Here is an 18,748-nt window from a genome sequence, read left to right on the forward strand (position 1 = left end):
TTACTCTTTACAAAATTTTGTTTATTATTAGTAGAAAGTTAAAAAGCATTTTCTTTCAATATCACTATAATTGAGTGTTGTATAAAATTTAATTTTTTTAGTTAACTAAAATTTTGTTTATAAATTTTATTAATCAACTTAAATATTAACATTAATTTGTTCCACCAACTTTTTCATCTAGTTGGTCAAAAAGTGGAAATATGCAATTATAAACTTTCTTCCTTTCCACACGCAAATACTCATCTTCACCAATATCCTCGTACATATCATCCAGCGTATCTACCAATCTTCGCAAACTTTCGTCAATATAATAATATTTACTACTGGCTTGCGTTTCTTTGAAATTGTCTATTTCCTCTACAAATTGTTTGGCGGTGTTATGCACTTCATCTAGTTTTGTTTTCACTCTTCTCCGCTTATTTTCTTGTTCACTAACACTTTCGTTCTGTTCTTTAATTTCGTCTTTTATAACAATGGCTTTGCTATCAGCTTCTAATACTTTATCTGTTAAAGTGTCCGGAACTTTAATATCGCAGATGTCTCCATGATTTTTTCCGGAAGTTTCTTGTATCCTTGGTTGCATATCTTCTTGCGAAAATATTGAAAGGTTTTGCCCAATATTTTTGCTAGATTCATTGCAGGAAGACCATGGCTGTTCCGCACCTAAAAAATGTATAAAAAAAACAATAAAAATGTTCTATATTTGCCACTTTTATATAAAAGAAAAAGCCAAGATGTACTTTCGGTTCTTAATATAATATTACATTAATACGATTGCTTAACTCAAAACAGTTTACTTTACGTTGTCAAAAGTACTAGAAGTTGAAGATAGGTAAGTAATTAAGTATTAAGGCTTCTCAATATATACAGGGTGGTCCAGTTTTAAATGTCAATAATTCACCATTCTATAGCCCATCAAAAAATAAGTTAACATACATATTATGTCATTTTCCTGAAAAATGCTTCCCAAGGAAAATACAGTCCATAAATGTTCAGTTTAAAAAATCAGTTTCTTGTCATAACTGTCAGACCGCTGGAGCAATTTTAATCTAGAACAAATACATATGAAATTAATACTTCCATTAATCGAAACTGTCCATTGGTGTAAATACAAAAAGATGGTTTTCATTTTTCTGCCTTATATTCTATGTCACTGGATTCTTTTCAAAATTTTCCGTTTTTTTTTACTTTTTCAATTTGACAAAATAAGTATCTCTTATAAAACTCTGATTTGAAGTTTTGTTAACGACAAAATTGAGTAATTACGTTTAAAGACCCAAAACCAACCCAACCCAACATAAAAATTGTCTTGAAAACGGTGAAAATTTACTTGAGAGGCTTAAAAACTGTCTTTGTAGTCAGATAAGTTGAAAAACTTGTGAAAACTGACTTGTAGCCATGAAAAACTACTTTTTCTTGGACACCTTGACTTGGACACCAAAAAGTGACTCTGAAAAGTGACATCAAAGGCTTAAATTTTGCATTTGAAGTAAGTTTTCATAATTTCAAAATACATTTCAATATTTTAGTCGTCAAAATAGTCTTAAATACAGGATATTGATATTAGATTCATGAAAATTGACTTGAAGACTAACTTTTCAGGTTTTTTTACTTTGCTTTTCATTTTCTTAGAACTCTGAACTATTTTTAGGGCTTTGAAACTGCTTTCAGCTTGGGAAATTGAGTTTTAGGCTTATCTTCACCAAGTTTTTGATACAGCAGACTTAAAAAACTATTTTTACATTTTTCGTAGGCTTAAATATGCCATTTCATGCTTTATCAGTATTAATTTGACTTCTAGACGCTTCACTGTGCTTTAAGACTGAAAAATCGAAATTGAAACTATTTTTTATAGTAAAAGTGAAAAAATGAAAGTAAACAATTTTGGCATTAAATGTTACGATATTAGTCTAAAACTTTAATTTTTAGAATAAAATTAGTCTGACTGTCTGACAGTTGTAGCAAAAAAAGATTTTCAAAACTGAATTTTGGAGGTCTGTGTTTTCCTTAGAAAGCGTTCTTCAGGAAAATGACTTATTTTTTGATGGGCTATCGATTGGTGAATTATTGACAATTAAAACTGGACCACCCTGTATATCAGGTTTAAATACCAGTAAATAAAACCCATCTTCCAGTATTTCAGTTTCTGTTCAGTTCTCTAAATATTGTTGTTAACTGATCCAAATGTTAAAAAAAAAGATTGCTCACCTGTTACATTATCATCTTTATTGTTCGTATTATCTGCAAATTGTGCTTTAGGAAAATTAACAGAACCCATAGTACTGGTATTCCTATATCTTTCAAAATGTCCGTCATTTTGGATTGTTTTAACCGTTTCTTCATTTTTACTGCTCGTAAAAATATGCTCAGATAATGTCTGGTCTATAACATCTTTATCGTACACACGCTCTTCTGGGATGTCCACTCTATTATTTTTATAGTACAAATTTGATGTTTCCAGCTGATTCAGTAAATTTGTACTTTTTCCAGGCTGGCTAATAATATCAGGCTCCAGATTTTTAAAATAACGGTTGTAACCGCCATCTGGGCTACTGTTTTGAACTACATTTTTGTCTTCTATTGTGATTGCACTTGTCGGTTCGTATTGGTGATAACTTTCAACTTTCGGCAAAATTTGTTTTTCAAAATTTTCAAATTTCAAAATTGGTAAACAACTATTTGCTTCGGAATCAACTGTGTTAGAGTTATACAGATTTGTTTTAGAATTATGTTTGAATTTAGTGTCATTTAGCATGGAGCTTGAATGAAACTTTTCCACAGCACCTGAGTTAGTACTGAGGGGCAAATTATCATAAACACTATAAGGTTTGAGAAGGTTTGTGTTGGTTTTTCTAGAGGATCTATTTTTTCGTGTATTTTCCGTTACCAGTATAGGCTTGGGAAACTGTTCACTAATGATTGTAGGAAATTTGTTTTTGACTGGAGAAAGGGCACTTACTGTAGTAGAATTTGCTTCCAGATATGTTGCAGTAGTCTGAACAATTTCACTAGCATTGCTAAGTCGATATTGACTTTTTGCAGTTTTGTAGTTATAAGATTTGGGACCAAGATTGTCTGAATGTGCTTGATATCTATTACTTGGGTCTAGGTTAGAGCAGATCTCTGTCGGATTTAACTCCACAGATTTCAATGTTGCTCTATTAGTTATTGGTGGCGATACAGCCTGGACACTATAATTAGCAGGCTGTAGGTTTTTATGAGCCTCTGAACGAGTTTGACGTCTCTGTGTATTTGATGTTATATTTTGACTTATTTCTAAAACAGGCATTTTTCGAGCATCTGGAATTTTAGCCAAATTTGGTGAAGTTTTAACAGAATACGGATTTTCTTGCAAGTTGAATTGATCAGAAGCTTTGTAATTTGATGTTGATTGTATACCAGTACTGTATGAGCCATCCTCATCATCTGAAAAAAATTAACTGTAAAAAACCTGTCTGAAAACGAAACTAAATCTGTTTATTTGAAGAAATTTCATTATTTGGGGAAGTTCTTTTAGTTTATACTGGCTTACCTCGATGTCGATAGCCTTTACTATTTCTGGTATTCCTAGAGCTTGATTGGCCAACATGTGCTTGGATGGGTTTCTGAATTGTGCTTATCTCACTTTCAGTAAAAGTCAAGCTGTTTCCCAACTCACGGGAAGGCACGTTATCATCTGAAAATTATTAGTCTTTTAACATAAAATTAAATTTAAACACAATACAGTCAAATGCCTTGTTCATACAGTTAGTTAATCGAGTCGATGGAGAAAAATTGATAGATTTTCCTTATGAGTTCGTTAAGTTTTTGACTGATGCACTAGAAAAATCCTTTATCGAACAGTGAAAATGCGAAACATTGACAATTCTGAAAGATATGCTGAACGTTTTGGACAACCACAAAGACGTTAGGAAAGTGCTAACCTTTCCAATAGTGGGAAGTATAAAAAAATAGAGAAAGAGAAAATGGACACTGTAGGAAATAAATGTAGAGTATACGTTTAGAGAAGGAAAAGTGTTAGAATGATAAGAAGTGTTAAAACAGTAAGGAAATCAGAGGGTCATATGCATGATGTTATGTCGTTAGTTAGTGCAGGATATTCTCAAACTCCAAATGGGATCTTTTGTCATTTCTCAGTTGGAGAAACAACTCTTCAGCTAACAAAACTTACAAACACTCTTGGTCTGTCCCGGAATTGTTGAATAAGTGCTTTGACGACTAGAGCTGGATAATATTGGTGCTGCCGTATCTCGATATCGGTATTCAATTTTGCTAATATCACTTGAGCTTGATATTGATGTCTCCCTTGGAGTCCTGCGATCAGTGTTCCTACGATTACCAAAATTCTGACGGGTTCCACGTTCTCCCTTAATGGCATCGTCATCTAAAACACATTAATTTTCAGACAAAATTCAACGGAAATCTATGTCAATATCTTAGCTTATTTTGTCATCATTACTGGATAGCAATAATTAAACTACTAATACATTTTGCTCACCTTTTTCATTATCGGTTTTCTTACAGCAAAATAGACGAGATAATAGACCCATTGTATGATCTGAAAAAATAAGCTTTTATTAACAATTTTTTGATTGACGTTAAATTATTTTCATGTGAGTCGTCCTAAACTTATTCTTCAAAACTTATGTCTTTACGCAAAATTGGCCGGCTCTTATTCTTTTCGATATCACTAAAATTGAAAACTAAAAAATAACTTAAAAAGTGTAATATTTCATTAACTGTAAAAATTATAACCAATTAAAGTGTTTTCTATTAATTGTCAGTTTTACATTATGACTACCAAGCACATCCAATCCTACTTTCATCCACAATTTCTTTAAGTTCTCTTTCCTTAGAAAATTTTAGTCTGACTCTTTACCTGTACCATGGAGATAAGGATTTTTACCCAGACTTAAGCCACTCTATTAGGCAACTGGACATAATTGTTGATTAACTTGGTACCAATTTACATTGTTAATATTTAAAAACTGGGAAGAGTGATTGCAAATATGATAAGCCGATTGACAGTACAGTTTACACAGCCGAAAGTACAAGTAAACAGCTGATTTTACTTTCCCTGTTGGATTGGAGTGCTTTCAAGTTGTTAGGTCTTTTTGAAACCGTTTGTATTGTTATAACAAATCACACAGCAACACAGATGCAAATACTCTTGTAGATTGTTTGAAAAATAAGTGAGACAGCAAGTAATGTGTGGTTATGTTTGGTTACATTTTTGATAGCTCTTGTTACACCCATAACACATACACGAAGATAAAGATAATTTTCTGATGACTTTTGCTTGTATAAGTCAGGCTTTTTTTACTGCTCTTTCTAGTTAAATAACCATCACTATCCAAAAGTTTAAGTAACTCAAACTTACCGTATATGAAAACCACAGGTTTAGCGACAAATTTGAACCATATTTTAAAAATCCGTAATAAATGATGATAAAAGAAACGAATTATTTTCCAGGCCAATCGGAATGGAAACCACAAAAGCTGGATAAGCAGCATAACACTGACGCTCTAACACAATTTAGTTATTAGTTTATGAACGTTAACAAACTGCAAACAACCAAATCTTATCTCGTTGCTGATAACACATTTTCGTTATCAGTATAATTACAAAAGTACACAAGAATCAATTTTGTTTTTATATAAATGGTATTCTGTTCAGATATATTTAAACATTTCAATTCTGATTACTTTCCTTCAATAACTTGTTTATATTCCTCACATGCTAGCTGTTATTATTTGCTTAAGTCGAAGGAAAATATGATTTAATAGACTGTTGCATCAAGTTACTTACATAGCATAAACGGTTTAAAAAACTGAAATTTTGAAAATGTAGAAACGTTATTGAAAATATGAGAACAGACAGCAGGAAAGTTATAAGAATATTGCTACTGAATTTAATAGTTTAGGAGCTGATTTAAGATTATATTAATGTTTGTGGTTTCTTGACATTTACGAGCTACAAGGAGTAATAAGGTATTAATAATTGCATAAGGATGCGTCAAGTAATTCCTTACTAGTATTCCTTCAAATGGAAACAGCAAATCAGTTGTCCTTTAGGAAATATCAAAAAAACTATAATAGGGATTTCCAAAATCCTTTCAAAATTTACAGCAGCAGTGAGTTTAAAAAAAAGATTTAGGTTTTCCAAAATGACTGTAAAGAAAATTTTATTACTTTGTTCAAAGAACACTAAAAATCAATATAGCAATACAGTTTTGCCATAATGAATATGTCAAATTTGCAAGATTATGGTACGATTGAAACTCACCAAGTAAAGTTACACTACAACTAGCATAGAGGTGTTCAAGTAAATGACTACATTTGGTAATTACTTTTCGAAATTTCAATTTGTGTTTAGACTGTCTCTCATTTGAAGCAATTCAAATTGTGTGTTTTTCGTATTATCAATGCAGCACTTGTGCAGTGTTTGTTCATACAGTTTTTTGCATAACAGAATGAATTTATTAATACATACCACTTCTGAGTGGTATTCCAACCTTAATCTTGATCTAATTTCACTATTTCTTCTATTGTTTGCTTTTGCTATGTTGCCAAAGCAAATGTTGAAGCAAACCATTAATGTGTTCTATTGTTTTATTGCTTAAGAAATGCACTATTAGATGAAAATGCTACGGTAGCCTCAAGGCTTTCCTTTGCGTGTCCGTAAGAGTTTCTTGAAGGAACGATTATTAATACAACCCTTAGAAATGCAGAAGGAATGTTGAAGGAAGCGTATGAACACAAAAAAAAAATCTGCAGCTTAACAGTCAAGAAAACTGTATAAGACAGGATACTGGAGATGAGCTGTTATTTTTAATAGTAAACTGTAAAACAATTAATAGCTTAACAAACCTTTTTGATGAAGACAGTGAACAAGGAAATTGGAAATAACCAAGCACCAGCATTTATCTAAAAAAAAAATTTACAGTAAATCTCCGGAAATTGCCAGAAACTCCTCCAAGTGTCATAAAAACCACGAACTTTTTAACATTGTCAGAAGCTTCTATGAATAGAATCATTTTGTAAGTGCTAGAACGCTTTCAAATACAACTGAATACCTCCCAAAAATTGTCTGAGACTTCACCATTTGTGGTATAATTTTGGAAAAATTTGCCAAAATGTTCGTGTGCTAAATCTTGTTTGACGTCTTTGTAAACCTGTTTACATCGTTCATTTAATTGCTTTTAAAGCAAATAACATTATTTTATTAGTTTATTTTGGGACAAATTATTGGAATTCGTGACGTCCAACTTTGTTGGAATTTCAGTATAATTAGTGACCAAAAGGTCAACATTCAAGAAGTTTTAAATGGTTTTGTTCCTAATGTATACATTTTTGTAATGTAAACCGACATTTATTACATTTAAAATTACCTTAATCCACCTGATTGCATTAGCAATATTAGTACATCTATAGAATAGTGTCCAGTTCAGCAAGGATAAGCTTGGAATTACAGGTTTTAACAAAATCCTAATGATATATCATTATTTTTCCAATTTAACAGCATTATTCGATAGAATTCCTCACCATAAAGTGGCTAACTAATGTTGCTATTACTTTTTAATAACTATTAATTACAAGCCTTTTTCTAACCGTAAAAAGTTATGATTTATGAGGTTTACTAATAATTAAAAATCGCTCAATCATCTTACCCGATACTTAACGCTTACTACTCGTAACCTCACTCTCACTGATAATAATTGTTCATACTTTTTATAAATTTTAAATTGCCAATGCAATATGAATTAGACTATCTGTTTCAAAATTTCAATAATTTTTCACATAATCAATTTCTAACTGAAAGGGTACAAACAAACTATTGTGAAAGTTAGATTGAATACTACTTTCAAGCTGATTTTAATATAGCACCTAATGAAGCTCAAATTTAATAAATAAAAAATTTTTTTTTTCCAAACATCCACATACCATCATATTTCCCTCTTTTTATTTCAACATCAAATAATTTCTTATGGCAGTCACAGAATATACTTTCATCCAATTTATTATAATCGTTATCAAATGCTACAGTGTTCCCTGACTTCTCTGCTTTTGAAAATTCATCTGTTTGGTTTGAAGCCAATGTTTTTCTAAAATATGAACTGCTTTGCTTCCTTTTATTAGTGTTTGTAAGGGCACAATTTTCTGTAAATAAAGTTTCTTCAATATAACTGTAATCCTAAATGCATGAACGTAGGAATAGTATACTTACCTTTATATTCAGTGTCATTTTGATGAAGCAATTTTATAGCATTAATCAGTTTCTCCTCTTTAAGGGATGCTTCAGTCGGTTTGGAGTCACTTTTATATGACAACTTCGTTGAACTATAATTACGGGTTGCTTTCCTCATATTTTTTCTATAATCAACGAAGATAACGTTCATAAGATTATTTGAATGAGCAAACAGAGTAAACTTTCAAAAATATTTTCGCAGAAGTTCCAAAAATATGATTGCTGAACCGCTAACATTTTGTAATTGAAAATTCAAAATTATTTGGAAATTAGTGGATAGAAAATTAAAAAAGAACATATAGTATTTAATGTTTAATGTAAATTACTATTTTAAGAGGTGCAAACGTAAATTCATATAACGTAAATTACATATTGTCCAGTCACGTTAGAAGCAATTATTTTTAGAAAAGCCTTCTTAGCACTTAACCAATTAATTGTACTGAACAACAAAGTTTTCCTATATCTGCATTGTTATTTAAAATACAAAATGTTTGTGCTTCATTCCAATAATTATACTGGGTGGTCCAGTTTTAAATGTCAATAATTCACCAATCCATAGCCAATTAAAAAATAAGTTGATATTTATTATGTCATTTTCCTGAAAAGTGCTTCCAGTTTTCATGCAAATCGAGAGACTTTAATACTAAAAATTTACTTGTAGAGATAAAAACTACTTTTTTCAAGAATTTGTTACTACAAATTCATACATTTAAACCTTAAAAATTGACTTGAAGCCCAAAATGTGACCGAACTAATAAAAAGTGACGTCAGAAGCTTAAAATTTGCATTTGAAGTAAGTTTTCATAATTTGAAGACAAATTTCCAATATTTTAGTCTTGAAAATAGTCTTAGATGCAGGACATTAACATTAGATTCATGAAATTTGTCTTGAAAACTAACTTTTCGTGCTTTTTACTTTGCTTTTCATTTTCTTCGAATTCTGGACTATTTTTAGTGCTTCAAAAGTGCTTTCAGCTTGGAAAATCGAGTTTCAAGACTATCCTCACCAAGTTATTGACATAGCAAACTTAAAAAACAATTTTTAAATTCTTCATAAACTTAAAATGGCATTCGAAGCTTTGTCACTATTAAATCGACTTCTAGACACCTCAGTGCTAAAAATTCTGGTATTTCTTACTAAACTAGACTATTTTTAGTGTTTAAGGCTGTTTTCAGTGCCTCAAATCGAGTTTCAAGACTATATTTACAAAGTTTTTGACTTATCAGGCCTAAAAGCCAGTGTGTCCACTGACCATAGTCTTGAAAATGTTATTTCAAGCTTCTTCACTATTAAATTGACTTCTACACTCATAGGTGAAATAAATTGTAGCATCTCTAAGAAATTCAGACTGTTTTTAGTGCTTTTTAAGACTGAAAAATCGAGTTTAAGACTATTTCGAAAAGTCAAGTTTCTTCAGTAATAAAAGTAAAAAATGTTGGTACCAAATGGTGCAATAATAGTCTTGAGAACTAATTTTTAGAAATAAAATAGTCCGAAAATTTAATTTACTTCTAGACTTGTTGTCCAGTCCAGAAAATTCAGTTGTACACCAATTAAAGTCTTGAAAATATACTTTTGGACTCTTTAGTCCTAGTAAAGTCAGTTTTAGCATTAAAAGTCAACTTTTATATTATTTTTAGTAGTAAAAAATGAGTTTCATGCACAATACAATCTTTGTCTTGATTTCCGGACTTTTTTTACTTCTTGAATGCCAGTTTCAGACACTCAACCAGGATGGCAGTCTGAGAAAGCGAATCATAAGACCATTCCTAATAGTAAAAAGCACGTTTTTAGACTATTCAGTACAAATTTGGACTTTCACAAGTCTTGGATGTTCAGTTTTAAACTATAAAACGATTTTTTAAATTGAAATTTGTAGGACTCTAACTTCCTTAGGAAACGTTTTTCAGAAAAATGAAATAATGCAAGTCAACTTATTTTTTGATTAGCTATCAAATGGTGAATTATTGACACTTAAAACTGGACCACCCTGTGTACAGTTAAAGCAGTTAGAAAGATAACATTCGCACAACAAAAATTATTTTATTTAAAATTAAACCTAACTTGTCCACTACAAAAAGTATCATAATAATGCACTTACCCTTAAGTTTAGTAAATAATTTCAACTATAAATTATACATCACACATGAAACACAAAACATCAAGTGAAATAGTGTAGTAAACTTCATTAGTTACACAAAAAATCTTAATTACATCCACTAAGATAATTAATCAACATGTTTCACTCCAGACTATATGACCTTTACCAGTATGGTAAACGACTTGCTTGATATTTCAAGACTATTATCCAGCAACTGAACTAATTAAACCAGTAAATTTAAATCGGTTTGCTCGAGATAAGAGATTACACAAGTTCAGGATGTTCCAAGTTTTGTTAGTAAAGCAGCAAAGTACTACTTTATTCAATTTGCGCAGATTTTGATATTCTACCTAATGAAGGTTATCTATGGGCAAATTATTTATTTTCTAATAGGTATCCACCAAACATAGTTTTGTGTGTTGTTTATAAAAAAACAACTAAATTGTCAACGACATTTGTTATTTTAAATTCAGATAACATCAAGTTTTTTTCTGTTGCATTTAATCGATTTATAGCTTGAAAACGTGCTGATTATCGCCTTTTTCATTTTCGTTTTCAAGAATTTAACTCGATTGGAAAAGCAATTGAATCAGCCGCTGGGTCTAATAAACTCTCGAATAAAACTTTGTCAAAGATGGCAAAATTTATTGAGGCATTTTAATTATTTCTTTCTCAGTCAGCGTTTATCAAATCTGAATTTCCCGTAAATAATGGCACGTTATTTTTCTTTATTGAATGAACAAAATTTTGCGATTTATTGAATATTGTGTCGTATATGATTAAAATTGCTGGTAAGTAATTGAAATTATATTAATTTATTATCGGTAATAACAATATGTATTCATAACAATAAAGTTTACATTATTTGTATTCTTGTACAACTAAACAAACTTTGAAAGTAAAAAGAAAGATATTAATTTATATTGTTGTTGTCAATGTATTTTCGTTTTCTTCGAACTTTTTCGTTTGATGTTACTATAATAATAGTGCTAGTGCATATTTCAATTATCAAGTTTAAATTTACTCATAATAACTAGATTTCCACTACTAAATTTTCGTTACTCAGTTGTATAGGCTTCGATTTAGGATACTCGGTCAACGACTTTCTGATCCTGTGTGACTCATGTTGGAAAATTTTTGGTTGGCATGATGTAGAACTTTGGTTGGATTCATGAGCTGGATCAGTTGTTGGCTCTGAAATTTAAGAATAATTACATTTGTGAATAAACATTTAATTAAACTTAAAGTTTACCTAGTTTGGGTTGTACCGTAGAGTGTTTAGGGTAATTTTTCCATTCAGGTTGTGCAGGTTTTTCTACAGGTAAACTGTCTGCCAATGAATAATTGATGTTATTAAACTGCTGCTTGATTTGAGGAAAATTTCCGGTTGATTTTAACGAGGGTAGGCTACTAGAGCATTCTGAGGAAGAGAAGGGTTTTTAAGTGGATGAAAAATGTTTCAAAATCATCTCAACAGAAATGGTTTACTTTTGTTTAGTTGTTGGTGGGGATCTTCCTTGAAACTCGTTTCATAATAAAACATCTTGGCTTGGCAGTCTGTGTTGGATGAACTTTCTGTTAAAAAAAAAAACATCAAATATCTGGGTAATTACTTTTTCATTATAATTAATATACTACTGGTTATTAATAAAATACACATGTACTTACGTTTAGCTATTTCCAGTTTTATATCTTTAACCCAGCGATCATAATCACTAGTCAAATTAGTTTTTCTTTGACATTCTCCAGCCGCACGTGTCGATGGTTGGATTTCGTTTCCATATCCGATTGTCTCGAAATTTGACTGTGAATTAATGGAAGTATCGAATTTGATTTCATTTTCGTTTTCAAAGCAGTTTTTGTCACTTTTTGTATCATTATACTTATCTTTGTTGATTTCTTTACTGCAGTACTGATGTGATGTCATTGTGGTTGGCATCATTTTTTGATTAGTAGTAGTTTTATCCAAATTCTGAGCAATGTTGTACAAGTTTGGGAAAACATTGTCATTCGTCACATCACACACAATATCGTTACATAGCTGGTCAGTCTTTCTACTTCTAAGGTAGCTGAGTAATTCAGCGTAAACTTTCGCTTTATCAACTCTGTTGGAATTGTCTACTTTTCTGAGTATTGAGGCAATCAGACGTTTTTCATCGTTATGGAGAGATGATGCTTCAATGTCACTCCAGGCAATAGTAAAAACTGGGGTTTCTACTAAAACATTCATATCTAAACCTAATGCTTGAAAGTCACTTTCAAAAGTACTTACTTCCACTTTCACGTCGCAATTTTGAACTACACCTACTTCTGCAAATTCCCATAACAATAAAAATTCCCGAAAACACCAGTCAGTATGTAATTTTTCTTTGTGAAGACCAGTTTAAACAACGCGTTTAATTATTTTTATTGACATTATCTGTTTTTGGATATCTTTATTATTGAAACCTTGTAAAACCTTACAATATCAATCAGCGGTATACAGAGTGGCTCATTTAAATCAGAGTGAAAAAAAAACGTAATTTGTAGTAATACTCGGTTTAAAAATAAACGTTTAGGGTAATCATATGTGTCTGCAACAATTCAACAAGTTTCTTAGAAAAATATTATGGTATGCTAAGTTAAAAATAACCACCGGGTATAAAATCAGATTAAAAATTAAATTTGTTGCTTTCATTTGTATAGGAAATTTAAGCTTTATTAATTTAGTGCTTAGTTAAAATATCATTATGAGTAACAAACGTGATATAGTTGATAATAAAACAAAGCAGTGACGTGAGTAATAAAAAAAAGGTCCGGCAAAACATTTGATTAGGTTTTGCCATTTTTTTCTTTTTAATTAGAATGTTTTTGTACTTGTACAGTGTTGTCTGTTGACAGTTGCTCACAAGATATCCTATTTCCCCGACAGTGAATAAAATCTTAATTACACAGGTGTCCAACCAAATTTGGACCATCTGCTTGGATGGGATAAGTGTTGCTGTGTATTGATTTACAGCACTGGATACATATTATCGTGCAAATAGTTCAAACCCATATTAATATGTTAATTACTCACGTGGAGTAATAGTGCAGAAGCTAGACAATTACTGATAAAAAACATGTTTTTTGAAAAATGTTCAGAAAAATATAGTCATTTCTGCAATTTTCTTCTGTGTTCTAACGTTAGTTCCACTATAGTTAATAATTAAGAAATAAAAACACAAAAACATTGGTGCAACATAAAGTATATTACAAATTTACTGCGCATCAAGTATACAAAAAGTATCTTATTCTGTGTACATTCCTATGTAAAGAATCTGGGAGAAAAGTGTTAATCTACATATAAGCAATGAAAATAAACTATTAAAAAATTACACTACCCTAATTTTCGCTCTTTTCTTAAACTTTCATCACCTACCACGTCAATTTACTGCAGTACACACAGTTTTCTTCAATAAAATGATACTGGTGACTTTCATTAGTTTCTTCGGTTAATAGTTCCGGGTCTTCTTTTATCATGACTTTTGTTGAGTTAACAATTCTTCAGCACTTTTCTTGTTGTGGTGCTTTTCTTTCTCATTCAACCTGTCAAAAAGACGTAGGGTCTCTTCCAGCTTCCGGGCATCACTTTGCATAGATGAAGAAATCCTAGAAGACCTGGTTTTGTTCAATTCAACTTTTGTGTCCAGTTCTTCAAGTAGTTCAAACAGATACCTGTAGATTGTTTTACGTCTGGCACGTAATACTGAACTGTCTTTGACAAGGTCGTACATTTCATCCAGTTGGTTGATGAGCTGTTTCAAGTTTTCTTCAACAAAATAATAGTCATTACAATTATCCAATTTTTCAAAACTCTTCACGTGAACAGCTAAAAGGTTTGATTTTTCTATTATTAAGTTAAAATTTCTTTCAACCTCCTTGTCTGAGTTTCTGCTTGTTGAATGCTCAGCTTTTACTTCAGTTAAGTGTTCAGTATGTTTTTCAGATACTTTACCTTCTAATGGATTTGTTACTTTAATTCCTTTATTCATCACAATTTTGATTTCGTTTGTTTGTAGTTTGTTCAACAAGTTACACAACCTAAAATACAAAACTTCTCTTTCATTCATTAGTTCTTTGTTATCTTTTATTTTATCAAAAATCTTGTTCAATTGTGTAATCATTTCTTCAAGACGTTTTTCGTTTTGTTTCTTCTCCTGATCACTAAAATTGTCAAGAAGCTCCTCTTCCAGTTTACTGGCTTCATTCCGCATGGATGAAAATATAAGTTTTACTTTATTCACTTCTACTTTTTCATCCAATTCTTCAAATAGTCCGTATATAAATTTATAAATGCTTTTTCGCCTGGCACGTAATACTGAACTGTCTTTAACAAGTTCGTACATTTCATCCAGTTGGTTGATGAGCTGTTTCAAGTTTTCTTCAATAAAATAATAGTCATTACAATTATCCAATTTTTCAAAACTCTTGACGTGAACAGCTAAACAGTTTGATTTTACCATTATCGCCTTAAAGGTTTCTTCAACCATTCCAACAATTTCCAACTGACTATGATGGTTGTTTTTAGGTTGAGATGGTACGTTGTTTGAAGGTTTGGGTTCGCTAATTTGTATTTCAGAGCTGGCAATATCTTGATTTTGCATAGAATCAACCATTTTATCATCTAATTTTCCTTTACTCGGTTGGTTGGTTATTTTAATACGTCCGTCTATAACAGTTTTTGATTCATTTTTCCGAAATTTGTTTAATGAGTTAGATATCCGAGTATACAACAACTGTTTCTCATTCACTAATTCTTTGTTGTCTTTTATCTGATCGTAGATTTTGTCCAGTTGAGCTATCATCTTTTCCAGAAATGTTTTTTTCTCTTTCTTCTCCTGCTCACTCAAATTCTCAAATTCTTCAATTTTACTTACTTCATTCCGCATGGATGAAAACATAAGTTTAACTTTATTTTCTTCCACTTTTTCGTCCAGTTCTTCAAATAATTCAAATATATATTTATAAATGGCTTTACGTCTTGCACGTAATAATTGACTGTTTTTGATCAGGTCGTACATTTCATCCAGTTGGTCGATGAGTTGTTTTAAGTTTTCTTCGATGTAATAATAGTCATTATTGTCATCTAGTTTATCAAATATCTTCACTTTTTCAGCTAAAATGTTTGACTTTTTGATTATTACATTAAAAGTACTTTGAATATCATTGGGTGCTTCTAAACATTTTGTTTGTTTGTTGTTTTCTTTAATTTTGGTTGTGTGATTTTGGTTGTGTGAAACTTTGTCACTTTGTACAGATTCTGATAATTTACATTCTTCAGAAGTATTTTTACTTCTGTTACACTTTAATACTGATTTTTCGACATCCGTCTGACTTTTTAGTTGTTGTCTATCTTGTAAGTTATCATTTCTTGAAACATGAACGATTCTAGAGTCTCTACTTTTTGACAAAGGTATCTTCGAACCCATTTGGTCTTCTTTTGTTTGATTTTTAGACGTTGATTGCCTTTCAAATAAGTTTGTAGTCACAGTTTTCCTATTTTTTTGACGATTAGTTACAGATGTAGATACATTTTTTGCTGAAGTATTATTGAGACAATTTGACGAATTATGTGCGGTATAGGGATTAACACTGACATATTTTCTTCTTTGCAAGTTAACTTGTTTCGATGATTGGTTAGCATCTGCCACGTGTACTGCTTTTGCTTTATCTTCCGATTTTCGTGTTTTCCTCTCTGGAATTTTGTAAATAATTTTCGTTGTCTCCCTCTTAACAATATCATTTTTAGGCTCTGTTTTAGTATTTAATGCACTATTTAAAACTGTTCCTATTGTTTTTGGTCGTCTAGGACGTCTTATATTTGGAGGGACTTTATAATCATTTGGAGTAAATTCTTGCGGGCCTAAAAGAAGACGCTTTGGCACTCCTTTGATACTCTTTGTTTCTTTCTTTTGGTATTCTGAAATCACTACTTTATCTTGTGGAGGTGTTGACCAATCTATATGAAACAGGAAAAAAGTTTTTTAAAGTTTTTAATTGTCTTAAATCAATAAAACTTACGGTTTTCTTTATCCGGAGTGCTTATGCAGGAAACAGTATTTCCCATGTTTGTTTTAAAGCAGCTAATTTGTTATTTCTTTACTATTTTTATGGCCTCTATATCTGGGAGAACAACTGGGTCTTTACTGCTGAAAATATAACAGTTAATATTATATGTTTGTTTTGCATTAGCTTTGAAAAAATTGTATACCTAAATTTGTCTAATTCAAAAAAAGCGAACAGTCAGGACTATACAGAGTGTTTTACAGAAAATTGTAGCTAGACAAAGTAATGGTTTTTTAAATGGATCACCCTGTATTTTATTTTATTATTGGATATTTTATTTATTATAGTAAAGGTTTTTTATAATTATTTTTGGAAATTCAAACATCAAAATGCCTCGAACCCTTTCTTAGTTTTTCATAAGCTATTTGATAATACTAATTTGAATTTAAATTTTTTGTTACTTTTTTTTTAAATTAGGTAAAAATTATTAAAAATTGGTTTATTTGATGAAAATTACAAAAAGCATTTTGAGGTATTACTTATTAAATTACATATTTGCTACAAACGTGCTGTTTTGATTGTTCTTTGTCTAGATTCAGCGTCAGATTTCAGTCGCTTGTGTCATATCTTATGTTACGTTCAAATGGCTCTTTCTCTTTTTTTATTAATAATGCAAACATAAATAAATAAATACTTAGTAACAATAATAAAATAACTACTTACCTAGATGTATAACAAACTTATTATTAAATGGTTTTTGGTTCTACAACGATTACCAAATCTAAATGATTTGACAGATAGGATTAGTTTGTTATCGTTGTCGTAAACAGGGTTTAACAAAAGTATTAATTCAACGGTTCGTATTACCACAGTTTAGAGATATAATAATATAAAAAGTCCCAAATTTTAAAGGAAAAAATGACGAAAAATTAGTTTTATGTTCGAATGGTAGCATTTACTTCTAAAAACTTCTTCCACAACTCCATGATTGTTATTTACTAAAACTGCAACAAAAATTAATTTAAAAAAACATTTTTATCTTGTGATATACTAATTGATATTTCCACGAAATATCGTTAGTTTTTTTTTAATCCATAACAATAAATGTATATGATATGATTGATTAAAGTGGGTGTTGCGAGTTTTGACTAATATTAAGTTGTTGGGTGTGCAATTTGGTTCGAAATGTTGCCAAACAGACGAACTCAACCAATTTGGCAAACTTTTTACTTCTGATTTGCTTTTTTTAAGACAGAGTTCTTATTTTAAACATTCACCAATCCAGAGTGAAAGTTCGCTCTATGATTGAATCATATTCAAAGAAATTACTGCCCAAAGGAACAATTTCTTTTAGTCAAAAGAATATAACCCACTGGTCGACCTTTGGTAGTGAATGACCACAAATATAAAAATACAGAAATAAAAGAAAATGTGAACTGAAAACTATCAATACAAATTGCAGAGTAGTTACACGAGTAAAAACGTAGCTAAACTGAATAATAATACAAAAGTTTAACTTAGGTTTGCTATATTCTTTTCAGCTTTTTCATCTAGCCTTTGCAACAATTTAAAAACTATTCTATACACTTTTTTTCGTTCCATTTTCATAGCCTGATCTTTAAAAACCAAGTCGCCCATTTCATCCAGCTCATCTAAACATCGTTTGAGATTTTCCTCAATATAATAGTACTTCATACTATCATCCGATTTTTGAAATTTTTCAATGTCGCTTTCAAATTTTTCTGCCTTGAGTTGAATATCTTGTAAAGATTTCAAAATCGGATTTGTCGCAGTATTTTCAGTTGGGGAAGTTGTCAGTAAACATGAATGCGTTTGCCTAGTTTTTGGCGCTTGATTTGATTGACTCTTATTTGGTGGAGAATGCAATGATCGCGTTTTCCGATCATTTCTTTCAAACTGTTGGTTTTCTGAAATTAATCGTTTGATTAAATATTATTTGAATCAGCTGTTAAATCTACTTACCCGGACTATTATCTAAAGGTCTGTTGTTTAGCAATATTTCGCTTTTAGTACTCATACGTTTTGATCCTCCTGAGTTCTTTTTAGGAGAATCCAGGTTGAAATTCGAACTTTTCTTCCACAGCACTGTAAGTAAGTAAAAGATGTATTATGCACAAGAGGTGTGATTGCTTTATTTTTACCACTAGAAAATATATTTCCCATAGTTAGTTTAAAGTTTCCCTTTGTAAAGTCAAATTTAAAACTGCTTTACTGAAAATAACACAGTAACAGATACACCTACAATTAATTACTTGTTATAGGAAAATCATTTATCTTATCGGTAATCCCTTTATGCTATAAAAGCAGAATCAGACCTAAAATTATAGTTTTAAAATACTACTTTCTGTTGA

At 30.7% G+C, this 18,748-nt stretch overlaps 4 protein-coding genes across 10 annotated transcripts; all 4 read right to left on the minus strand.

Moving 5' to 3' along the window:
• Window positions 1-6: 6 nt before the first annotated feature.
• On the minus strand, window positions 7-11,103 carry LOC145736201 (uncharacterized). Of its 3 annotated transcripts, XM_081990504.1 has the most exons (8): window positions 10,350-11,103; window positions 8,227-8,372; window positions 7,944-8,159; window positions 4,499-4,558; window positions 4,172-4,384; window positions 3,533-3,676; window positions 2,209-3,426; window positions 7-663 (listed from the first exon to the last, which is right to left on the minus strand). In XM_081990504.1, exons 2-8 carry the CDS (start codon window positions 8,363-8,365, stop codon window positions 152-154), a joined length of 2,502 nt encoding a protein of 833 aa, XP_081846630.1. In that variant the 5' UTR covers window positions 8,366-8,372; window positions 10,350-11,103; the 3' UTR covers window positions 7-151. The 3 variants fall into 3 exon arrangements, with proteins under 3 accessions (XP_081846630.1, XP_081846634.1, XP_081846639.1); XM_081990508.1 differs by lacking the exon at window positions 7,944-8,159 and having other exon boundaries at window positions 10,350-11,102; XM_081990513.1 differs by lacking the exons at window positions 7,944-8,159; window positions 8,227-8,372; window positions 10,350-11,103 and adding an exon at window positions 5,381-5,549.
• A 30-nt stretch (window positions 11,104-11,133) lies between these two features.
• On the minus strand, window positions 11,134-12,874 carry LOC145736239 (uncharacterized). 3 transcript variants are annotated; one of them, XM_081990543.1, is made up of 5 exons: window positions 12,622-12,874; window positions 12,018-12,581; window positions 11,838-11,924; window positions 11,602-11,769; window positions 11,134-11,543 (listed from the first exon to the last, which is right to left on the minus strand). In XM_081990543.1, the coding sequence occupies exons 1-5, from the start codon at window positions 12,671-12,673 to the stop codon at window positions 11,383-11,385; spliced, it is 1,032 nt and encodes a 343-aa protein (XP_081846669.1). In that variant the 5' UTR covers window positions 12,674-12,874; the 3' UTR covers window positions 11,134-11,382. The 3 variants fall into 3 exon arrangements, with proteins under 3 accessions (XP_081846669.1, XP_081846678.1, XP_081846673.1); XM_081990552.1 differs by having other exon boundaries at window positions 12,018-12,563; window positions 12,622-12,869; XM_081990547.1 differs by having other exon boundaries at window positions 12,018-12,566; window positions 12,622-12,864.
• Window positions 12,875-13,562: 688 nt separating this feature from the next.
• LOC145736193 (uncharacterized) lies at window positions 13,563-17,567 on the minus strand. Of its 2 annotated transcripts, XM_081990498.1 has the most exons (3): window positions 17,100-17,567; window positions 16,392-16,516; window positions 13,563-16,329 (listed from the first exon to the last, which is right to left on the minus strand). In XM_081990498.1, exons 2-3 carry the CDS (start codon window positions 16,435-16,437, stop codon window positions 13,847-13,849), a joined length of 2,529 nt encoding a protein of 842 aa, XP_081846624.1. In that variant the 5' UTR covers window positions 16,438-16,516; window positions 17,100-17,567; the 3' UTR covers window positions 13,563-13,846. The 2 variants fall into 2 exon arrangements, with proteins under 2 accessions (XP_081846624.1, XP_081846619.1); XM_081990493.1 differs by having other exon boundaries at window positions 16,392-17,567.
• Window positions 17,568-17,887: 320 nt separating this feature from the next.
• Window positions 17,888-18,689, minus strand: LOC145736287 (uncharacterized). Of its 2 annotated transcripts, none has more exons than XM_081990626.1 (3): window positions 18,539-18,689; window positions 18,366-18,482; window positions 17,888-18,304 (listed from the first exon to the last, which is right to left on the minus strand). In XM_081990626.1, exons 1-3 carry the CDS (start codon window positions 18,558-18,560, stop codon window positions 17,889-17,891), a joined length of 555 nt encoding a protein of 184 aa, XP_081846752.1. In that variant the 5' UTR covers window positions 18,561-18,689; the 3' UTR covers window position 17,888. The 2 variants fall into 2 exon arrangements, with proteins under 2 accessions (XP_081846752.1, XP_081846743.1); XM_081990617.1 differs by having other exon boundaries at window positions 18,360-18,482.
• Between the last annotated feature and the right edge of the window lie 59 nt (window positions 18,690-18,748).

Source organism: Ips typographus, linkage group LG1 (assembly GCF_016097725.1).
Source record: "Ips typographus isolate SLU linkage group LG1, UJ_Ityp_2.0, whole genome shotgun sequence".
Taxonomy (NCBI): Eukaryota; Metazoa; Arthropoda; class Insecta; order Coleoptera; family Curculionidae; genus Ips; species Ips typographus.

Bases quoted from the DNA above. Each gene is read 5' to 3' on its own strand.
- LOC145736239 (XM_081990543.1), bottom strand. From the start codon at position 12,673: ATGGGAATTTGCAGAAGTAGGTGTAGTTCAAAATTGCGACGTGAAAGT. The intron at 11,770-11,837 runs GTAAACCATTTC...TCTCTTCCTCAG, and splicing joins CCACCAACAACTAAACAAAA to AATGCTCTAGTAGCCTACCC. The intron at 11,544-11,601 runs GTAAACTTTAAG...CTTAAATTTCAG, and splicing joins TACGGTACAACCCAAACTAG to AGCCAACAACTGATCCAGCT.
- LOC145736201 (XM_081990504.1), bottom strand. From the start codon at position 8,365: ATGAGGAAAGCAACCCGTAATTATAGTTCAACGAAGTTGTCATATAAA. The intron at 8,160-8,226 runs GTAAGTATACTA...CTTTATTTACAG, and splicing joins AAATGACACTGAATATAAAG to AAAATTGTGCCCTTACAAAC. The intron at 4,385-4,498 runs GTGAGCAAAATG...AATGTGTTTTAG, and splicing joins GAAAACCGATAATGAAAAAG to ATGACGATGCCATTAAGGGA.
- LOC145736193 (XM_081990498.1), bottom strand. From the start codon at position 16,437: ATGGGAAATACTGTTTCCTGCATAAGCACTCCGGATAAAGAAAACC. The intron at 16,330-16,391 runs GTAAGTTTTATT...TGTTTCATATAG, and splicing joins CACTCCGGATAAAGAAAACC to ATTGGTCAACACCTCCACAA.
- LOC145736287 (XM_081990617.1), bottom strand. From the start codon at position 18,560: ATGGGAAATATATTTTCTAGTG. The intron at 18,483-18,538 runs GTAAAAATAAAG...ACTTACTTACAG, and splicing joins GGGAAATATATTTTCTAGTG to TGCTGTGGAAGAAAAGTTCG. The intron at 18,305-18,359 runs GTAAGTAGATTT...GATTAATTTCAG, and splicing joins ACCTTTAGATAATAGTCCGG to AAAACCAACAGTTTGAAAGA.